The 20,241-nt window shown below is 48.1% G+C and overlaps 1 protein-coding gene across 12 annotated transcripts in view; it reads left to right on the plus strand.

The window, feature by feature from the left end:
• UNC13B (unc-13 homolog B) overlaps nt 1–20,241 on the plus strand; it is a 156,787-nt gene that overhangs the window by 30,366 nt on the left and 106,180 nt on the right. For 5 of the 12 annotated variants that reach the window (XM_081929483.1, XM_081929490.1, XM_081929492.1 and 2 more), the window contains exons 7-10: nt 1,117–1,174; nt 13,265–13,300; nt 19,024–19,246; nt 19,828–19,953. In XM_081929483.1, coding sequence (XP_081785609.1) covers nt 1,117–1,174; nt 13,265–13,300; nt 19,024–19,246; nt 19,828–19,953 — 443 coding nt within the window. The remainder of the gene's footprint in view (nt 1–1,116; nt 1,175–13,264; nt 13,301–19,023; nt 19,247–19,827; nt 19,954–20,241) is intronic. The other 7 variants (XM_081929491.1, XM_081929495.1, XM_081929489.1 and 4 more) reach the window with 4 other exon arrangements.

Consider the following 20,241-nt stretch of genomic DNA (forward strand, 5'->3'; position numbering starts at 1 on the left):
AGAGGATATCGGACGTGGCAAGTGAGTGGCCTCAGTCCAGCATACCTGAAGGAGTGTCTCCACCCCCAGCCTGGACACTAAGGCCCATCTCCCGAGGGCCTTCTGGCGGTTCCCTCCTTGTGAGAAGGGAGGTTGCAGGGAACCAGGCAGAGGGCCTTCTCGGTGGTGGCACCTGCCCTGTGGAAACCCTCCCACCCTGCCAGCTGTGCAGGCTGACTTTCCATTGCACCATCGGATAATGCAAGACGAGCCACCACTTTTGAAAGCGACAGGCTAACTGAAGGCGTTCTTTGGTTCTCCAGTTATTTATTAGAAATACAGGGGAAGAATGGGGGTGGGGAGGTAACCACGACCAAGACCCCAAGGGAAACTCTGTTTAGCAACCAAACAAAAGCCCACTGGATCCTGGGGCCGTGTTGGCTAAAAAGAAATCTCAAGGTGGTGCTTCATCTCTGCAGAGTGCATGCATGCAGGTGGGAGAGGTGGGGGCAGGATTTCTGCCTGTTGTACAGCTTTCCAGGCCACTGGTCTTCTATTGGTGGGTTGGGACCCATTGCCAAGAAGTGGCCTGATCTAAGGTGGGGCCCAGCAAATGCAGAAGGAAATGGCTCCCCCGATGCACCTGTGGGTTTAAGGTTGGTCCCTGGGTCTGAGAAGGCGGAAGACCACTGTTCTAGCGCTACCCTGCACCCTCAATACTTCCTTGCATTTTTATTTAATTTAAACCATTTATGTTCTGCCTACCCAAAGCACAGGGCGGTTCACAGCAAAGATTAAAACAGTGTAAAAACTGTACAACAAAGTTTGGCACCACCAGAGTCCCAGTTCCTGCTCATTCATTTCTGTTTCTTATCCAGTCCTGTTCCAAATCTAGGCAGGGCTGCACAGGAGAAATCAAACTCAGATTGTAAACACTTTGGGGGGGGAGTGTTTGGGGCTTTGTAGCAACCAAGGGGGACTCTGGAGCAGGTGGCGTGAAACAGGGCAAATGTTTCTTTGGGAGAGGGGAGTCTTTGATGTCATGGAAGAGGAGAAAAGTGCCCCTAAATGAGATAGCCCCTGTCTGCTGAAAATCGTTCTACTGCATTCCTCATCTCTCCTCATTTCCCCCCTTAGCATTCCTTTGCGGAAGAGGTCCAGAAGCAGCCGCTGCCCACTGCTGCCTCCCAGTGTTGTAAGTGAGAAATGTTCAGTCGCTTCGTATTTCCGTCCTTCAGCAGGTTGTCGTGCTTTGCTTTCTTTCTGCAGTAGAACAAAGTGTGTTTGCTGAGCTGTCAGTACTTCAGAACCCTGGCAGTAAGGATCCCTGTGCCAGCCCTGTCTGTCTGGGTCTCTCTTGGTCCTTGCATTCAGACATGGTGTTCGCCTGTCCTTCGTTCTGTGGTTTGGAGAGTGCCATGTCTTTGGGTTCAAGGGGGCCTGTGGGGCCGAGGCAGAAGCCTCCCTTGCCAAGCCCTTTCTTGGCCTTGCAAGTCTGGTCAGGCTTGAAGCCTCTGCTGGCCACTGCAGGGCCCCCCTGTGTCGCATGGCAATGGGAGCCGAAGTGGGCTGCCTCCAAGAACGGCCGCTCTCTTGCTCAAAAAACGGGACCCCTTGGGCCAGGTGTCTTTCAGTGTGTGGACAAGACTGAGTTTTCTGGTGGAAATGGGAGCATAACATCCAAAATAAATAACCACCTTCTGCATGCAAAGCGGGAAGCGTTCTAGGGGCCTTGATTCTGCATCAGCAAAAGTGGCCGGGTTCATGCTTCTCTGTAGCCCAGCATGGAATAAACGATGGTTTGCCATGACTGAGAACCCATGCTCAGCCCTGCCTGCTTCACTCTGCCCCCAACTGGAGCGCAGAAGCGAGGCCGCCTGTCTTACCATTGATGTGTGAAGCAGCACTTGCGGGATATTTTCCTCCAAATCACAACTGTAAGCCAAGCTTTGCTTGCTGCTCATTTGAGATAAGCCGCCGTTTGTTTCTAGCTGTGGGTCACTGTCAGATGCTTCCATTGTCAAATCTGGAGCTCCAGGTGTCAACGACGGCTCCTTCTGTAGGCCAGGGTGCCCCTATTCCCAGCCCCTCCCCATGCCCTGGGGAGATGTGGGGCTGGGGGGATCTCAGCTGCAACTCCTGCCAAGAGCTGCAACTCCTGCCAAGTGGTGCTGATATTTGGATGCAGGGCGTAGGAAGGGGCGAGGGCAGTTTTGTTAAACGCTAGCAAAGAAAACGGAACAGATCCAGCTTTCTCTTGCTAAGTGGTGTGCCAATCTCCAAGGCTTTGCATATCTGAACTGCTCTCCTCCTTTGAAACCTGGTAAGACTTGGTATTCAGAGTATTACATGTTGCCGGTTGCTTATCCACTAGGCTGATTAGAGGCTCTCTTCAAGAAGGTTAACATTAGGAATTGTTAATTACCCTGTTGCTGGACAAGCAAATTAAATATCTAGTAGCTTAATTACTTTTCTAATATCACTGAGTGGCATTGTATAAACTCATTATTCAAGTATTTATTAAATTTTTATACCACTTAATAGGAATGAAAAATTCTAAGTTGTTTACATAGAAACTTTACAAAAGCAAGTATTTGTGTGGGGAGACCCCCCCCCCTTTAACTGACTTGGATTGCACAGGATTTGGAGAAGGACATTGACTTAATTGCATATTAAAGCCCATGTGTGACTGAGCAGAAGAGACAAAGGGCTTGCAGTTCACTGCATTAGTGCAACTGAGCTGCACAGCTCTAAGCCCTGCAGGGCTGGAGATCATCCTCACTAGGCCTAAGGATGGCAAGCGGGCACAGGACCAAGCTTCGCAGCTCATTACAAAGGCCCATCCAGTTGTGCGCCGGGCTCTCCGCCGCCGCCGCGAAAGGCCGGCATGATGGAACAGGGAGTCGGGGGAGATGCCTTGCCCTTCAGCTGTGGTTGACTGCAACTTCCATCATTCCTTGGCTGAGACTGATGGAGAAGCCCAGACTAAGAGGGGTGTATGTCTTTTAGTTGCTTTATATTAAAAGCCATGGTCACAAAATGTTCCCTATACAGTCAGACCTCGGGTTGAAGTTGCTTCAGGTTGATCGCTTTCGGGTTGCACTCAGTGGCGACCCGGAAGTAACGGAATGTGTTACTTCCAGGTTTTGCCGCTTGCACATGCTCAAATGGTCAAAATGACGTCATGCGCATGCGCGGAAACGGCGAATCGTGACCCACGCAGACGCGGGCAGCGTTCGCTTCTGGATGCGAATGGGGCTCCGGAACGGATCCCATTTGTATCCAAAGCTACCACTGTATTTTTGAGCATGGGAACGCACCTCCTAATGTCAGTAAATATCAAATTATAGAATTATAGAGTTGGAAGGAACCCTGAGGGTCATCTAGTCAAAGCCCCTGCAATGCAGGAATCTCAAGTAGGTCATACAAGCCCTTCCGTCACTTGGAAGATGGAGTAAGCTTGTTTTCTGCTGCCCTGGAGGGTAGGACTCGAACCCATGGCTTCAGGTTACTCTGACCGTAAGAGCTGCTAGAAGGGAGCCCCTCCAGAGGTGGTGTACTCTTCTTCCTTGGAGGTTTTTAAGCAGAAGTTAGATGCCCATTTGTCCTGGATGCTTTAGTTGAGATTCCTGCATTGCAATGGGATAGACTGTATGACCTTTGGAAGTCCCTTCCAACGCCACGATTCTATGATTTTTCATTAGATATGATTAAATTGAATTCTTTTTCCCATTTTGGTTTTATCAAATGTCCGCCATTGTAATCTGCTTCTAGTAAAAAGTTAAATATTTTAAATAGCTGGCCTATTTGTTGCTTCGATGTTGGAATTTTCTCAAATCGTTCAAATTTAATTTTTTTGAAAATGCACCACTCCGTGTGGGGGTCCTGCCAACGCTACAGTTCTATGGTTCTGTGATCTGGCACAACCATTCCTTGAACTGTGAAGTCTTTGGACGTTGTCTGCTGCTTTTTCTCCAGGAGGAATCCTCAGGCTGAGGTCTTGAGGCCTCTCTTAGCACCCGGAAGAATCTCCTCCCTAGCCAGTAGGAGCACATTGAGCAACTGCTCTGTCCACGCTGGCCGTTTGCAACATGATAAATGCATCGTGCAATGATAAGTGAAATGTCATGCTTGTGCTTTCTCTAAATAAGCTTAGCAGAAGGCTTTGCGGGAGCAACAACAGGGGCAGGGCAGGAAGGAAGGGCAGCTCACTGCGGCTGCAGGAAACGGGCAGGGCTGCTGCAGAGGAGCCGTGAGTGCCCAGGAAACTGACCTCACATGTCGCTTGGAAGGTCCGATGCTCTCTGAAGCGGCTAATGCGCAGGATCTCTATTTTCGGTTTTGGAGCTGATTTTTTAAATAGCTGTTCAGTGGTAAAAAAAAAATATCCTGCTGTGTGAATAGTCTTAATCTTATATAAAAAGAAGAAGTTGGAAACATCTTGTTAGAAAATCGCTTCTGTTTGCCAGAGAGAGAAGAGGCCAACTGGCAGATTGCAAAGCAACTTCATGTTTTTTGCTCTAGGTTTAAAATACCTATTTTTGAAAGTTCTGTTGCTCACCGAAGCAGGTGCTGGCTTATGTGCAGAACGCTCCCAAGATCTTCCAGAGGGACTTGTGCATGTTGGGTTTCACCCTCAGAATTCAAGGGGCTTCCTCCCTCCTCGAATGGGAAAGGTGCAGGCAGCCACAGCCTCTGCTAACCCACAACCCAGGGTGCCCTCACCTGTTTGAGTGTACAGCACACATCTCAACATATTCTGTTCATGGACTGATCAGACCAGGAGCAATGGCAGCACATGTTTGAGGCCTTTATTATTATAATTACTATATATTTATTTATACACCTCCTTTTTCTCTGACTCAAGGTGGCTTCCTGATAAAAATAAGAGCAGCTAAAATCATAGGGAAGAAAGCATTTAAAAACAATGCCACACTGGTAAAATTAAAACTATATATATTGCTGCATGCCACCCCAATCTCCAAGCAGCGCCAGATTCCGGGGGTTCCAGGTGCTTCCCCAGGGTTTGGTTTCCTCCGAATGAGGGACAGCAGAGACTGTGGGGGGGAGTGTCTTTAGGATATATGGTTTATTTGCACATATGTTCAACTTGAGGCTACGATGATGGGGCTTGCAGCATTAGTAGAATCATAGAATTGTAGATCCAAGAGGGTCCAGCTTCTCCCGTAGACACAGACTTGGATTCCAGCAGAAATCAAGCATGTCTCTCTCTCCCAGGCTTCAGCCTCCAGCCTCTCCCAGCTTTGAGCTCACATGCACCTCAACTCTGGCTTTTGTCCTCCTAACTACCGGCGAGTTTGGGAGGGGCCCCCACGCATTTGTGCTCTGGCACAGAGCCACTTCCTTTGTTACCTTTATGATCCATACTTAGGGGATCCTTAACTGGAAGCTGGCCTGGCTACTTCAGTTGAATCCTTCCTGGATCCAGGAATCCAAAGGGACTCAGGCATACGCTCCCCCCATAACATTATATATAAAGCATATGGAAGCAGTCCTTTCCCCCAAAGCCTGTTGGAAGAAGAAAATCTACACTTGCTGGTGGAAGGAAAAGGAGGGAACCAGTTTAATGTCTCTAGGGAGGGAATTCCAAAGTCTTTGCAGATTTACCCCAGTGGAGGAGCCTGAGAGGGATGTGGAAGGGCTAAGGAAAAACGGGGGGTCTTCCTCCCCCTGCCCCATGTCATTTCCTAGAGGTTCTTGCAAGTGACCCTTCTTGAATCTAATGGGATGAACAGTTCTAGCAGCTTGAATCCCTCTGCAGCTCATATTGCTTTGTTAATTTGCTACTAGGCTTCTGTTTGCAGTGGCTCAGCCGATTTGCCTTTGCATCCAAGCTCACCATCCATGTGTCAGAGAACTGGCAAACTTCTGTTTGCTGGGTGAAAGGTTTTTTGTATCTCAAGAGTGTGCAGGCTCCCTGCACTAGTGGAAGTTGGTCCAAGGAACGGTCTTCAGGAGCACCATGAAGCACATGGCCTTTACTAAATTAAATATACATGTATACACTTTGGACAGCGGTAACATGTGAGTGTTCTTGGTGCTTGCCTCAGGAAAAGCTGTTTACACAGGGGCTTGTCCATGATCTTCGGTTGCTCTGAGTTTGCCAATGCACTGGCTGTCAGAACCGCTTAGCATTTTTGAAGGCTGGGATTTCCAATCCGTGCTTGTTTCTGGAGGTGTCAACTTCCATTATAATCTGCAGTGAGTCATCTTCCCACTCTTGCAGGCTTGTCTTCTCCACTCAGTTATTCACAACACAAAAATGGTGCAGAAAGATGCTCAGAGCCTCTGAACTTCGTTTCTGTGCTCCTGACTTTTGAGACTCCAGATAGTGGCTGCGTTGAAACTGCCTTTTGAAAACTGGGTGGCCAGTGGCATGGCATGGAGTTGCCACCATCTGTACCTGCTGTGGCCAGGAAGTGCTCTGATCCTTGTTCAACAGCACAGATGTAGCAGCTGGAAGACCACCTGGTGTGGAACATATCAGAATTTGACGGACGAAACCTCCTGCTTCTGACGTTAGGAAAATGTGATATCCCAGTATTGAAGGCCAATATTTAGACTGTGCTCAGCAAAGGATTTGTCATCTGCGGGAATGCATCTTTGCACAAACCGTGAATCTTCAGATTCCAACACAGAGAGCCAAAGACGCTGCCGCTGAGTGATTTTCCATGGTCCCAAATGGTGTAACTGTTTGGAGAAGAATATATAGAACAAATAAGTGCCACTCCCCCCACATCCGTGTGCCAAATGAAGTCTCTGTGGTTGGATAATTAAGTGGAGAGTCCAATATTTGTAGAGACAGATGGCAGCTCCGTTCTTGTTATGAAAGACACAGCCATCTGGTTGCCATGGAGAAGGCTAACAATGCCTGCTGCACTCAGATACCGTTTGCCCGGGGGCTCCCATGGCAGCCAGGTGATGCCTTTCACTTCCAGGAGCACATCAATAGTTCAGGTGTCGCCCAACCCAGCCTTGGGAAGTCTGGGCTGGATGCAGTCCATCACTGGAGAATCCTTGGCAGGTCCTCTCCCAGCCGCCTTTCGTCCAGGGAAAAAGGGTTTCTGAAGCAGCCCATTTTATTGCAGTGGGATAGATAGGCAATATTGGCCACGGTGGTTTGTTTCTTGGCTGTTTCTTCAGTTCTTCCAGTGAGAGGTAGGAATTCTTCCACATCTGCAGACAGATGGTAGATTTCTTGTTACTTTGCTGCTCCTTATTAGATTTTTACCCCACCCTCCCTTCCAAAAGAGCCCAGGGAAGCAGACAACAAAAAAGGCAAAAATAATACAGATGTTTGGAAGTTTTTTAAATCATCAAGTATCCCCGTGGAACACCCTTCCATCAGATGTCAAGGAGATGAGTAGCTATGTAGCATGTAGGAAACACCTGAAGGCAGCCCTGTATAGGGAAGCTTTCTAAGGTTTAATGTTTTATTATGTTTTTATATATGCTGGAATCCGCCCTGAGTGACTGGGGCAACCCATTCAGATAGGCAGGGTGCAAATAATAATATTATCATTATTAGAACATCCTTCTTAAAAACATCAAATATTATAAAGGGCCTGGAAACCAAGGCCTTATGAGGAATGGTTGAGGGAACTGGGAACCTTTAGCTTGGGGAAGAGATAGCCGAGGGGTGATCAGATAGCCACCTTCCAATATCTGAAGGTCTGTTACATGGAAGATGGAACAAGCTTGTTTTCTGCTGCTCCAGAGGGGAGGACCTGAACCAATGGATTCAAATGACAAGACAGGATATCCTAACTAAACCTTTTGAAGAACTTTCTGACAGTAAGAGCCGTTCCACAGGAGCCACTGCTGAGAAGGCCCTGCAGTGCTTCCGAATACCAGTGGCTAGAGGAGGGCTCTTGCGCTCAGGTCTTGATTGTGCATTTTGCGCAGGGCAGGCCTGATCCAGCAGGCTCTTCTTCTGTTCTTGTGGCTTGTTGCCACATTGCTAATTTGTGGGTCCTGCCCATAAGTCCCTCAGCCCCACACTGGAGGCAGCACCAAAGGCATCGTAGTGGATGTGGCATTTTCTGTGGGTGCTTGAAATGCACTTATTATTGTTGCTTATTAAATAATAATGTGTATTTTGCTTTTTCTGCTTCTCCTGAGTATATCACTTTGCCCTGTGTTTTGGAGAGGAATGGAAGCAGGTGAATGGCATGACAGATGTAGGTTAATACACTGCCAAGTCAGCAAGATACTTGTTCTGCTGTAGGCTATACACTCTCTCCTGCAGTGTGGCAGAAGCTGAGGTAGGGAGACAAAAAAAGCCGGTACCAAGTGCTGAACTTCTCTTTCAAATCAGTCTTGACGAGGGCAGATGCTTCTGTGTAGTATGACGGCTGCTAACATGATTCACGGAATAATCCAGATCAGCACAGTGTCTGAATTGGGATCTGGCTGAGAGGTGCACCGATGCCCCCTGAGCTTTCCTGATGGCCAGGTGAATCATTTTCAGCCTAGCAGAATCCCCAAACTCTCTTTGTTGCAGAGCTCTTCAGGCACCCAGCATAGAGGTCCTTTTAAAGACATAAGACCTTTTTTGTAAGTCACAGAGTTTTGGGCATTCTCACCATCAGTTTTACAAACTCCAAGGCTTAACTATTTTAACCTTAAAAGGTATTTAAAAGAAGAAGAAAAGTATCTCTGCATAGAAGATGAAAAGAGACATGAAAGAGATTACTTTGCTCCTGAAATTGGCATATAAGTGTAGGAGGCATATACCTTGAGTTACAGTATTAGGAAAATGCCAAAATTTGATCTACAGTTTCACCATAATGCTTTCTTAGAGAGATATAAAGTGGCCATTTTGATCACCAAGTCTCTTATGTAGAGTTATTTGGGCCAGGCTAGGCCCACCTTCAAATCTCTGATTCTTTCCTGAACTGGTAAAGCTAAAGGACCCCTGGATGATTAAGTCTAGTCAAAGGTGACTATGGGGTGTGGCACTCATCTTGCTTCAGGCCAAGGGAGCCGACATTTGTCCACAGACAGCTTTTCAGGTCATCTGGCCAGCATGACTAAACCACTTCTGGCGCAACGGGACACCATGATGGAAGCCAGAGTGCACGGAAATGCCATTTACCTCCCCGTTGCAGTGGTACCTATTTATCTACTTGAACTGGTGTGCTTTCAAACTGCCAGGTTGGCAGAAGCTGGGACACAGCAATGGGAGCTCACCCTGTTGTGGGGATTTGAAACGCCAACCTGATTGGCAAGCCCAAGAGGCTCAGCGCCAACCATGTCCCCCTTTCCTGAACCCGTGAACCTTTAAGCCAGTGATGGAGAACTAAACTCTTGTGTTTGTCAATTTCCCATAGGAATAGCTGGTGGACCACGGAGAATCAATTTCCTAAAGCAGGTAGATTAATTGGGCAAAAGCTCTGAGCTAATGTGAATTACAAAAAGCAGTTAACAGGCTTAGCTGAATCGGTTGCCCAAGAGATGACTGACACCAACTCATTGAGAGCTCTAGCCGTGGCCCAACGGTTTGAGAAGGAGGAGGGCAACAGAGATGGCAAGAAAAAGATAGACGAAGGTGCAGAATTGCTTTTGTTGCCCCACCAGCTGGATTTCAACTAAATACTAGGATGAGCTGGTGGCATGAGCTGCTTTGAGTGAGAGAGGCTGCCTTGGAAGGAAGGTGATGGACTCTCCTTGGCCAGGAGCTGCCAGGAAGCAAGGCCTCTGCCTTACGAAGAACATCTGCCCTGGCAAAGATTAAACCTGCTTGCTGTTTGTTAGGTGAAACGATGAACATCCCTGATAACTCCAATGCTTGTAGCTACTGTTTATTTACATGGATACCTGGCTTTTCTTCCCTCCTGGAAGGCACCGTGCTTTGGTGGAAAATTTCACAGATGGTCTCCCCTCCAGATGCTGGCCAGACTCAGACCTACGTCAGCTATAAACTCCCCCAGGAGCCCAGGCGACGAGTGATTGATGAAGGGCCCAAAAGCAGAAATGCAACCTAGGTGTGCTCAGAGACCACTAATCTCCGTGGAAAAAAGGGAGTGGGAAGCCTCCCGCTGCTTGTCGGATTAAACGGGTATTCTTGCAGCCGTGATGAGGCAAGGTGCTGAAGCTCATTTGGGAAGGCTGTGTGCCTTCTCTACCTGAGTTGTCTCCAGACCTGCTATGCTGTGTTCCTGTGAGCAGGTTTTGCTTGTTAAGTTTGATTAGGGGCTGCCTGCACTCTGCCTGCGGCTCCAACAGACCCACCTCGGCTGCCAGAGAGGAATGACTAATCGGCGCAGCTTCAAGACAGAAAGGGAGATGATAGTTTTCTGAGAGTCCCTCTCTGGGAACATGGCAGCAGCATTCAGCCCTTTGGATTCCACACAGCCTCCAGCCTTTGCTGTGGTCTCTCCCAGCTCCCCTCCCGATCCTGGCACCATTGAGCCTTCTTTGTAGCATTAATTGGAAGGTGTTGGTCTCTCCAGAAGATCTGAGTCATTTTACAAGGGGGCCTTAGCCAAGCGGGAGGGGGAAGCAAGAAGTATTTCTTGCAAGCTGGACTAGCGACAGAGATGCTTTGGGGCATTTCTCTGCAGAGGTTTGTGTGGCTGGTTTGTAGCTTTTAAACTCAAAGGAACATCGTGTCTTCAGGCTCCTCTCGCTGGCGTGTGGGTGGGTGGCTGGAACAAAACAGCCCTGGGTGCTTTGAAGACCCTTATTTCAAAGGTCTCCTCTTTGCTTTCTTCACAACCCGTTATAAAAGTGTAGATGTGGGATCAATGGCAGTCCAGCTGGCTTCCTGTGCTGCTGGGATGTCGTGCTATGCGATAACTTTTTAGTTTTAGTCACAGGGTTTTGGGAAATAAGCCAACACAAGGCTTTGGAGGAGAGCAGCAAAGATGAGAAATGTTTTCTGTGCCTGACTAGGATGGGGAAAGTCCAGCTAGGTGCATCCCGGAGGGTGGGGAAGCTGCTGCTGACCAGAGTCAAGGCGTTTAAAGTTCTGGATTCAAACTCGGGCTTGAGCTGGGGCACAGCTGAGTGGCAGGTCCCAAGTTTGATGCCTGGCACTTCAGTTGAAAAGGATTTTGGGTGGCAGTGCTGTGAAAGGCCTTGGGGAGCTGAGCAGCCTGACTTTGCCTAAGGAGGCTTTGTGCGTTCAGCTGACTCACAGAAGGTGGGATCTCGTTCCCCATGAGATGCTTTGAAGAAGAGACTAGCAATTCCATGGTTCATTTTTTGAGACTGAGGAATCCAGCCATTGCAGGCCTGGCAGGACCTTACAGACCCAACAGATGCATTCCCTCTTCAGACTGTTGAAAACCAGGAGCTCAGTTTTAGTAAGCCAATAACCAATTTAATAGCGCCTGGGCTGTCAGATATTTGCTCATAGAAGCTCCCCAGCCTTGTTTTGTTAAATGTTTTGTGATGGCTCTTTCGGGTGTTGGCAAACGTATTACTAAAATGTGACATGGCTGAGATGAAAGACTCCGTGTTGGTGAAGGACTTGTCAAACAATTTACTATCGTTGTGTGAATTTATGTGACCTATAAAAAGCTCAAGCAAGCATTTTTTTTAAACCTCTCCTTCCCCTTTCCTAAAGAAACCCCCAAACCAAACAAACCTGCTATTAATATTTGCTGCTGATCTAGCCCAGTAATATGAAATGCTCATGCCCCAGTTGTGTGCTAAGTCATTAGTTTCCTGCACTGTGGATCCTGTAAAGCCTCTCCCAACCCAGGTTTGTTGCTCCAGATCCGCACATGCCAGGAGTCTGGGAGTAGGAGGACCATCCACCTCTCCTCCGCCACTGCCGAAATACTGCCCTGCCAGTTCCTGGAATGGTCTTCCAGTTGTCCATTTTTGCCAAATCTCGAAAAGCACATCATATAAAAACAGCTGGGCCATAGGAAAGACAAGAGAAGCAGCTGCTCTTTCAAGAGAGCATCAGAAATACTTGCAACTATTCCCTGGGAAAGGGAGCCCATGAGTGGAGGGTCCCTAATGCCTGGGTCTGTGTTGGGAAGCAGGGAATGGAAGTGAGGTGGCAGTTCTGTAATTTTTCATGCTGTTTTGATTTTAAATTGTATCTGGTTTTTAATCTGTATTTCTGTTCCGGGAAACGACTTTGAGACCCTTGGTGAGAAATCTAAATTTTAAATAAGTATTGGAGATGGTGTCTTTGCAAACAAAAACAGTAGACTATTACAAGTAGTAAATAGTGGTGGTAATTGGAGTAATAAAAGGTTCACACTGTGATAACATTCAGTCATAGGTTTTATTTTCACTTCTGTAAGGTTATTTTGGCACGAAGAAAAAAAATATGAAAGAACCACCTCCCTCTTTATTTTAGGGTTCACCCCAATTGAAAATTGTTTATGAATAGGTTTAAACTGTGTCGGGAGACCTCCCTGAAGGCAGAGCTAGAAATTAAGGGCCAGTTTTCACAATGGAGATACACAGAGCAGATTCCTCCCAGGATCTGTATTTTGATTTGTCTAATTTACTCCTAAAAGGAACTGTCATCATTTGGTGTTTGGTGGTGGGCTTGGGACGAAGAGAAGAAAAGCGCTGCACACAAATCGCGGCTGAATTTTGGAGTTCCCCCCCACCACATGAGCAATAGCTCTGAAGGCTTTGGCAGTAGATCAGACAAATGCGTAGAGAATAGGTTTATCATGACTTTTCAATTAACTTCAAGCCCTCCTGGCGAGTTTCCAAGGGGCTCCGGCTGGCCATTGCTGAATGTTTTGAGCTTCCCCACAAAGGCAATGCTCATGTAGGGATGGCAACAGAAAGGTCATGAGTTGGCGGGAGAATGAAAAGCGAGGACTTGGGGGGGGGGGGCTGAGGTGAAGGGATCAGGGTGGGGAGATGAAATGAGAGCAAGGGGTGTTGCACTGGGGCAGAAGGGGCTTCCTTAAGATGGTGACACTGGACAAGTGGATTTGCCATTTCAACACTTCACTAAAAAAAATGTTTTCTGCTGAATGAATGGCTGTACAGTGACCTGCCTAATGTGGGCAGGGTCTGCTTAAGGGATGGGCTGTCCATTAATTCAAAGATTGACTTGGCAATCTTCAATATTCATGTACAATTTTCCATCTTCTCACAAGTTAAGAAGTCCTCAACAGGTGGTACGTTGCTGGAAAATGTAGGATATTGTCATGGCAAAAATAAACATGTTTTAAATTTTAAGCTTCTGCCCAGCAAACATATCATCAAACCCTTCTCGCTTGTCATATTTATCTATACTTTTCCATTCCTATTTTTTGCTTCCATTTGTTGCATGCAGGCAGCTGGAGTTATTTCGGATGGGGAGAAGAGCAGAGTATGTAACACTTTAATAATAATTTCTTTCTAGTTCTCCGGTTCAGAATTGCTTCCCCATGCTCCAGGCTGAGGATATCTCGGGTATTCATGCACAAGAGTGAAATGCAATCGACCTTCTGCTATTTTTTACTTTGTTGAATTCTGTTATTGTGTGTGCCCATCCTACCATGCCTCTCCCTTGCAATGTGAACTAATGAATGGTACCTTAGAATAGGGATGTTCTCTTGCCTGGTGCCTTTGTGGGCCATGGGGTGTCCCCGATAACCAGCAACACAGCAGCTGCTATGGGTCTGAGAAGCAGAAGCTGCTCTGTTGCTTTTGTTCCCAATTGCGAAAAACAAAAATGACTATTGAGCATAATATGACAGGCTGCTAATCCACCAGGAAAGGTCTAGAGTGTTTCCTGTTTCTCAGGATCAGGAAAACTGCTGCTCTCCACCCTGGGGGACCTGGACTCTGCTCTGGACCTCCTTCATGTGTCCAGTGTTTGTATGCATTTCTCCTTCTGTTTGTCATGTGCCCCTCCTCATTAACTCTAGACCCCTATCCCCCCCCTTTTCAGATAGATAAGACACCTGTCCATGTTGCAAATTTTTGGTGAAGCTTCAGTTTCCCAGTGTTGCCCAATTGCACCATGAAGAGTGTCTGGGGCCAGGGTTGGGGGGGACGAAGCTTTGCTTTCTTGCCCTGACACCTTCCTCCGAGTAGGAACTTGTGCCTTTCCCACCAGATGGGTCTGCAAATGCCAGGGTGGGGGGAGGAAGCCAGCAGGCTCAGCCTTCCCTGCCTCCCGCTTGCTCTTTTGAAAGTCAGATCGGTGTGTGGCATTCGCCAAAGTGACAGGCATACCCTCCTCCTACCCGTATACCTTGCAGAGCAGTGAGAGGTTTTCACAAAGAATAACAATCTCGCAGTCGAGGAGTCCCCCCCCCCCCCGAGATCACATAATCCCAACCTCGCCCTCTGGGCTGATTAACTCGGTGCCGTGGGCAGATTGTGGAGGCCACTCTGATGCGAAGCCCTGTGAGTGGTGACATTTGCCGGTGCTGAGGAGCCTGTGCCTGTCTCCTCTACACTGCCTGGCACCGGTGTCCCCATTAATACAGACCGTTGGCCCTTTGGGAGTTTCCCGAGGAACCTGCTCTGCTGAGTTGAGGAGGATTAATTCTCTAACAGGTTGTTGTCAACTGGTGATCTCAAAGCAAGAGGCTTGCGGAGTTGAAACCTCCCCTTGCCAGGTGTGTGCACCTTGGGGGTCCCGGGTGGCACGAGGCTTGGCCAGTGGGCCTCTTCTGCGCAAGGCTTTAATGCAGGGTGTGCCCATCTGCACCTTCGCTTTTGTTTCTGCCCTTCTCTTCCACCCTCTGGGATCAGAAGTGCCCCTGCTTGCGGGAGAGAAGGCAGCGGAGCCCCAGCAGTGTCCGTGATGGGAGAGGATGCCCCCATCTTCCTCTCTGGCAGCAACAGACCCCTCTCCGCTGCCAAGCGTGGGGTGCAGAGCCACTCTGTTCATCTCCCCGGGGAGCAGCAGGGAAGCAAAGCATTCGGAGGTGCTGTGAGTTTAGCGTTGGTTCCCTGGAGCTGCTGGGGATTTCTCCCAGCTAGTGTTTCCTCAGTACAATGGGGGGACATGTGCAAAATGTAGCCTCTGTCGCTGCAGAGCAGATTTCCCCCCAAGTGGTGGCAGCAGCAGCAGCAGCAGTGGGAAGGTACAGGGCTGGCTGCTTCTGTTTTTCCAACAAACATCAGATGAGGAATGGGCAAGCCCTCTATTTCTGGGTAAGCTCTTATCTTTTTTGACAGGATCTACTTTTGTGGACTGCCACGTTGAGACAAGGCTTTTGGCGTGGAGTCGCACTCATCTTGAATGCCTGCTGTTCTCTTGTGGAAGAGAAGATGCTTAAAACTCACATTCACACTGCAGCTCTCCCACTCATCCCACCTTGACATTCAGTTGCCTGGATTTCAGGAGGGAATTTTTTTAAAAAGAAAACCTTTCTTAAAGGCTAATGGGGGAGTAATTAGGTTTTCAGTCTCCTTTTCCATGTGAAAGGCAGCCTTCCCTTGCTTTGGAGAGAAGCAGTGGGAGAAGACGTAAATGTCTGGCCATAGAATTCTCACAAACCCTTTAACAACAACAACAACAACAACAACTACAATAATAATATAAATAAATAAATAGGGCAGTCATAGCCAGAGACCCACCCTCTCTTTTCACTCAGCGCCTTTTGCCCTTTTAATATGAGCAGAAGACTGTCTTTCCACGTAAACCTTTTAAAGATCTCGCTGCATTGTGCCTCTGTGTTGTGAAATGTGTTTCAAAGATTTGTTGTTCATGAGACATTTGGACCTTTTAAAGAGAAGATGTTCCACCAGCCCCTCTCACAAGAAGTGCTGTTCCAGTGCTTGCTGGCAAGGTTCCAGGATCAATAAACTGTTGGACTGTAGAAAAGCTTGCATGCACACACACACACACACACACACACACACACACACACACCGTCGATTTGTCAGTTATTTTGAGAACACATTGCCTGTAAGTTTTGTCTCCTCTGCCTGGCTCCTCATCCTCCTCATGCAAACATTAGCTGGGCAGTCAGGCCTGTGGTAGTGGCAAGGGACCCCACGCTAGACACAAACTCAAGCACAACAAATCAAAGGGCTTGTGAAAATGGACAATATTTTGAGACTAGAGCCATGCTTTGTGCTTAGAAAATTACTTGGGATTCCCTCTCCCTCCAGCTCTCATTTCCTTCCTTTAGTTGCTACTCTAACCTCTTCATCCCTCTTTCTCTTTGCTTCCTCTCTTCCCCCAGCCCAGACTCTAGGTGGTAGTAGCACCCTGGTGAACATGCCGCTGTGGGATGTGAGCCTCTGAGCCCTTCTTCGTTCTAGACTGTGCATGAATACCACGTGGTCTCGCAAAATGGAGCATGCCTCTCTCCCCTCCCCAGACCTGGTTCATTCTTCAGAGCTGCTTGTGTGAAACTGTTCATCCAGGTTGGGGTGAGGGCAGAAAAAGTCTTTGCCTGGCCCGAGATGCTGGTGGAGACAGGGGCTTGAGCGTCAGACAATTCAGTGATTCTTCTATTGGGGGAGACTGTTTTGAAGCCAGAATGGAGGCACTTGTAAAATACAAAGCATCCAGATTGGTTTCTGCTCTATTCTTTTCGTAAACCGCTTTGAGGTTTTCTACAGTTAAGCGGTACATACTTTTTTATGAAATCAATCAATCAATCAATCAATCAATCAATCAAAGCAGCACACCCAGAGCTGGTTGGGGAAGTTGTTGTCACTCTGCCTTGTCTGTGGAATGAAAATGCAATTGGCTTGTGCGTGGGGTTTCTCATTCACTGCCCTCCACCCTCCTCCTCCTCCTCCTCCTGCCCCTCAGGGTAGTGCCTGAAATGCTCTTTTTGACACCTGCATCTCCCTCCCATGTAGGAGACCCCCCAACACCACAGACATTAGATTCTTTTTCTTGGAACAGGGGGGCCCTTCTTGGTGAAGCCTCCCTCCACCTCCTCTCCCTGCAGCTATGGTGATGTGTTTTCACCTATTCTCAAACATTTGCTTATGTAATTAAAATACTCATACTAGTGTTTCTTTACAAGTAAACTTATACATTAGTTGACTGTTTTAAAATCCCAAAACAGTATACTCAAGAATTAAAAAAGAAAACCTCCATACAGTACGTAATAAAACAACATAGCCTCCTAATAAAAAAAACAAATCTGTGGTTGCTCAGGGGTCAGTACCGCTCATCTGAAAATGCTTAGGGGAAAAAACACGGAAAGAATTAACATTATTGACACAGGCCTTGTTTCCAGGGGCAGAGGGCTTGCTCCACATGGCATGGCAGATGCCACCATGCTCAAAGACCCTTCTGATGGAAGCCACACTTTAAATCAGATCAGGGTTAGCAATGAAAATCACCCCCTTGAGGTGACACATCAAATGATGGAGATGGCCTCCTAGAAAACCTGCTGAAGGCACAGTCCTTTTAAAATAACTCCCATGGGACCCCATGAGCGGGAGCTCTTGTTCACTCCCCTGTGGCGATGGGCCCAGGAGGAGGACGTTCCCCTGGGATGATGTTCTAGAGCTGTAACTGAGCACTCAGACCAAGACCCCCAGGCTCAGTCTCACCAGGAAATCAAGGTGGAGAGCCATGGCTCACCTGCTGCAGCTTCTCTCTCAGTCTCACAAACCTTCTCAAGCACAACATGGAGCAAAACCAGGAACATTTCGGGCTTTCAGGTGGTGGTCTCATTGTGGGATACTGCCCCTTCCTTCGCACATCAAGAAACATCCTCAAGGGTACTTTGTTCTGCCACATTGGTTGCCTGCTCAGATACAGATTTACTTTTGAAATGGACTTCGTCTCTCCTTTGAAGAAAGAGAGAGAAATTGATAATTGCTCTTCATTTATATTTATATTCCACCAAACAGCCAAGATAAGCACCTTCATGTGAATCCAGAAATTTCAGTGTACTGAAATTAGCCCTTTCCCCTAGCAGATGAGCAAGACTGCTTCCACCCAAGGCAGCTTAAAAAGCAGGAGATGGTGTCATTTCCAGCATGGACAATCAAATTACTCCAGAGAAGTTGAAAGCCTGTTTGAAGTTGTTCTTGGCTAAGGATGCTTCATATTCTGTTTTTTCTTCCTTATTAAGATGCATGTTGCAATTCCACTTTATGTCGGGGGGAGGAGCAGGCTGGCTGGGCGGGGGGCAAGGAACAGCTTGTTTCTGTAGAAACTAGCCCTTATATTGAATAAGTGGAAGAGAGTCTGGAACCAAAAGGGTTGTAAGAAGCAAGCCCTGTTCCATTTCTGGTGGGCAGTTTTGCCTGGGCTCTCCAGACCACAAATTCAAGTGAGGCAGAGGAGCTGCCAACTATACCATGCAGATGCTGGAAGAGGCGTCCGGCATCCTGGCTCAGATCTGCCCTCTTCAGACAGTGCTTCTGTTAGATTGTCCTCTCTCTGTTGCTCGGTGGTGGTTGTAGCTTGTGCGTCGATGTTGTGTAGTGACTTTCCTGCAGTCCCTCCTTTGAGCTCCGCAAAAGTTGCTGGTCCTCCTTACCATTCCTACTTCATCAACCAAAATAGAAATACTTAAGCTTGTGATCACCCTAGGCAGAGAATGAGCACTTGCAAGAACAATCTGCCAGCACATCCTGCCAGTTTGTTCCTGCTCCCCTTCCCTCTGCCCCCCAGCCCTGGGCAACTTCCTGGGAGGGACGGAGCTGCCATTCAAGCTAGAGCTTTAGTGTCCTTCCTTTCCCCTTGGGCAATGTTTACTTGTTGTTTGTTTCAGTGGCCACCTTTTAAAATACTCCTAAATGGAAATGTTGGCAATTGTGCACACAAGGTATTTCTCAATGCACCATCGCAGATGCTTTCTCCTTCCTGGCTCCCAAATGTGCCACGACTGTCCTTTCCACTAATGTTTCCTCCCCATTCCTGGCTGGAGAGATGCTGCTTAGCTGAGGGCTCCTTGGAAGAGGTCTAGGAAGAGAGGGGAGAAGCAGGGCAGTGCTGCCTCCTGCAACCCTGCATCTCCAGTGAGCAGCTTTCCTGGGAGCCAAGAAACTCTTCCTTTAGGCTGCCCTTTACTTTGTCTCGTAAGACAAACAAGCTCGCTTGAAAGGTGCTTTTGTCTGAAGTGTCCCGATCTTGGACTGGGAGACGCTGCTCAACCTTCTCCTGTCTTCTAGCTTTTGAAGACCACGATAGTGCTGTGGATGACAGAGACAGCGACTACCGCAGCGAGACCAGCAACAGCATTCCTCCCCAGTACCACACCACCTTGCAGCCCAATGCTTCGGTGCACCAGTTCCCCGTGGCTTCCCGCCTGCAGCAGCAGGGGGTCCCCCGAGAGTGCTGTGTGGAGTCCCTGCACGGCTATGATTTGGATTACCACGAACGAGCAGCCATCAGGTAGGTACCCCCTTGGAACCAGGGCGTTTTCTTCCCCCAACCACAAATTTATTGGCAGGAGAAACTCACCGTAAGCTACCAAGACTGGGGCTGGCTGCTTCAGACTATCTTGTGGTCAGGTTCTTAAAAGAAAAGCCATTCTGCTGCTTCAGGGGTGACAGAAGAGCAGTGAGCAACAGCTGCCAGACACGGGTCCCCCCCCCAGAATAGCCCAATGGGAGCAAAGAGAGCTTTGCAGTTGAGCCTCCTCCTTGCGAAGCAGAGCTGGTGGTAAGCAGTTCTTTTTGCTGTGGAATTTTGGGATCCCCAGGTTGTCGCCCTGAGTGACCAAGAGTGACTGACGATATGTGGATCAATTTCACTTGAGATTGCAAGTCGTGCTGACCCTCAGGATGCCCCTCTTGCTGAGATTTGGCTTCCGTTGCCTCGCACCCATCCAGACTCCTGGCATGATTGCGCAACCACCAGTCCCACACGCCACACACTTGCTTTCACTTTCCATTTTACGATACTAAGCTGTTTGAACCTTCTGTGTTGCTCTTGTCCTTCACGTCTCCCAACGTCTCCTTGCCTTTTTGAAGAAGGCGCCATAGCTTAGACTCCACTGTGAGTGGCCGAACTGACCTGGAATCTGCATCACAGTCAAGTCAAATGACAAGCCGCCAGCTGTCATTAGAGAGCCGCCACTCACTAGAGGTGTCTGATAGGTGGGTGACCCTCTCCGAAGCCTCTGTGTCCGTGTCTCGTGACGTGGCTTTGGTCTGCTGGGGTTCCTGGGCTGGCTATCAGTGTTTGCATGAATACATCCTCTTCCAGGCATAGTTGCCGGCTGGCTGTTTTCTGTTGCTTCTCTTGTTTCAACTGGGTTTTTGTTTCTCTTGAACATTTGTACCAGCCCTCTAAAGAGAGAACTGATGCAAATCATTACCTTTCCTCCATACTAGGCCTTTAGAACCTTAGATCTATCTAATTTATCCTCATATAATTACTTTGGT

The sequence above is a fragment of the Podarcis melisellensis genome (assembly GCF_964234715.1).
Source record: "Podarcis melisellensis genome assembly, chromosome: 11".
Classification (NCBI taxonomy): Eukaryota; Metazoa; Chordata; class Lepidosauria; order Squamata; family Lacertidae; genus Podarcis; species Podarcis melisellensis.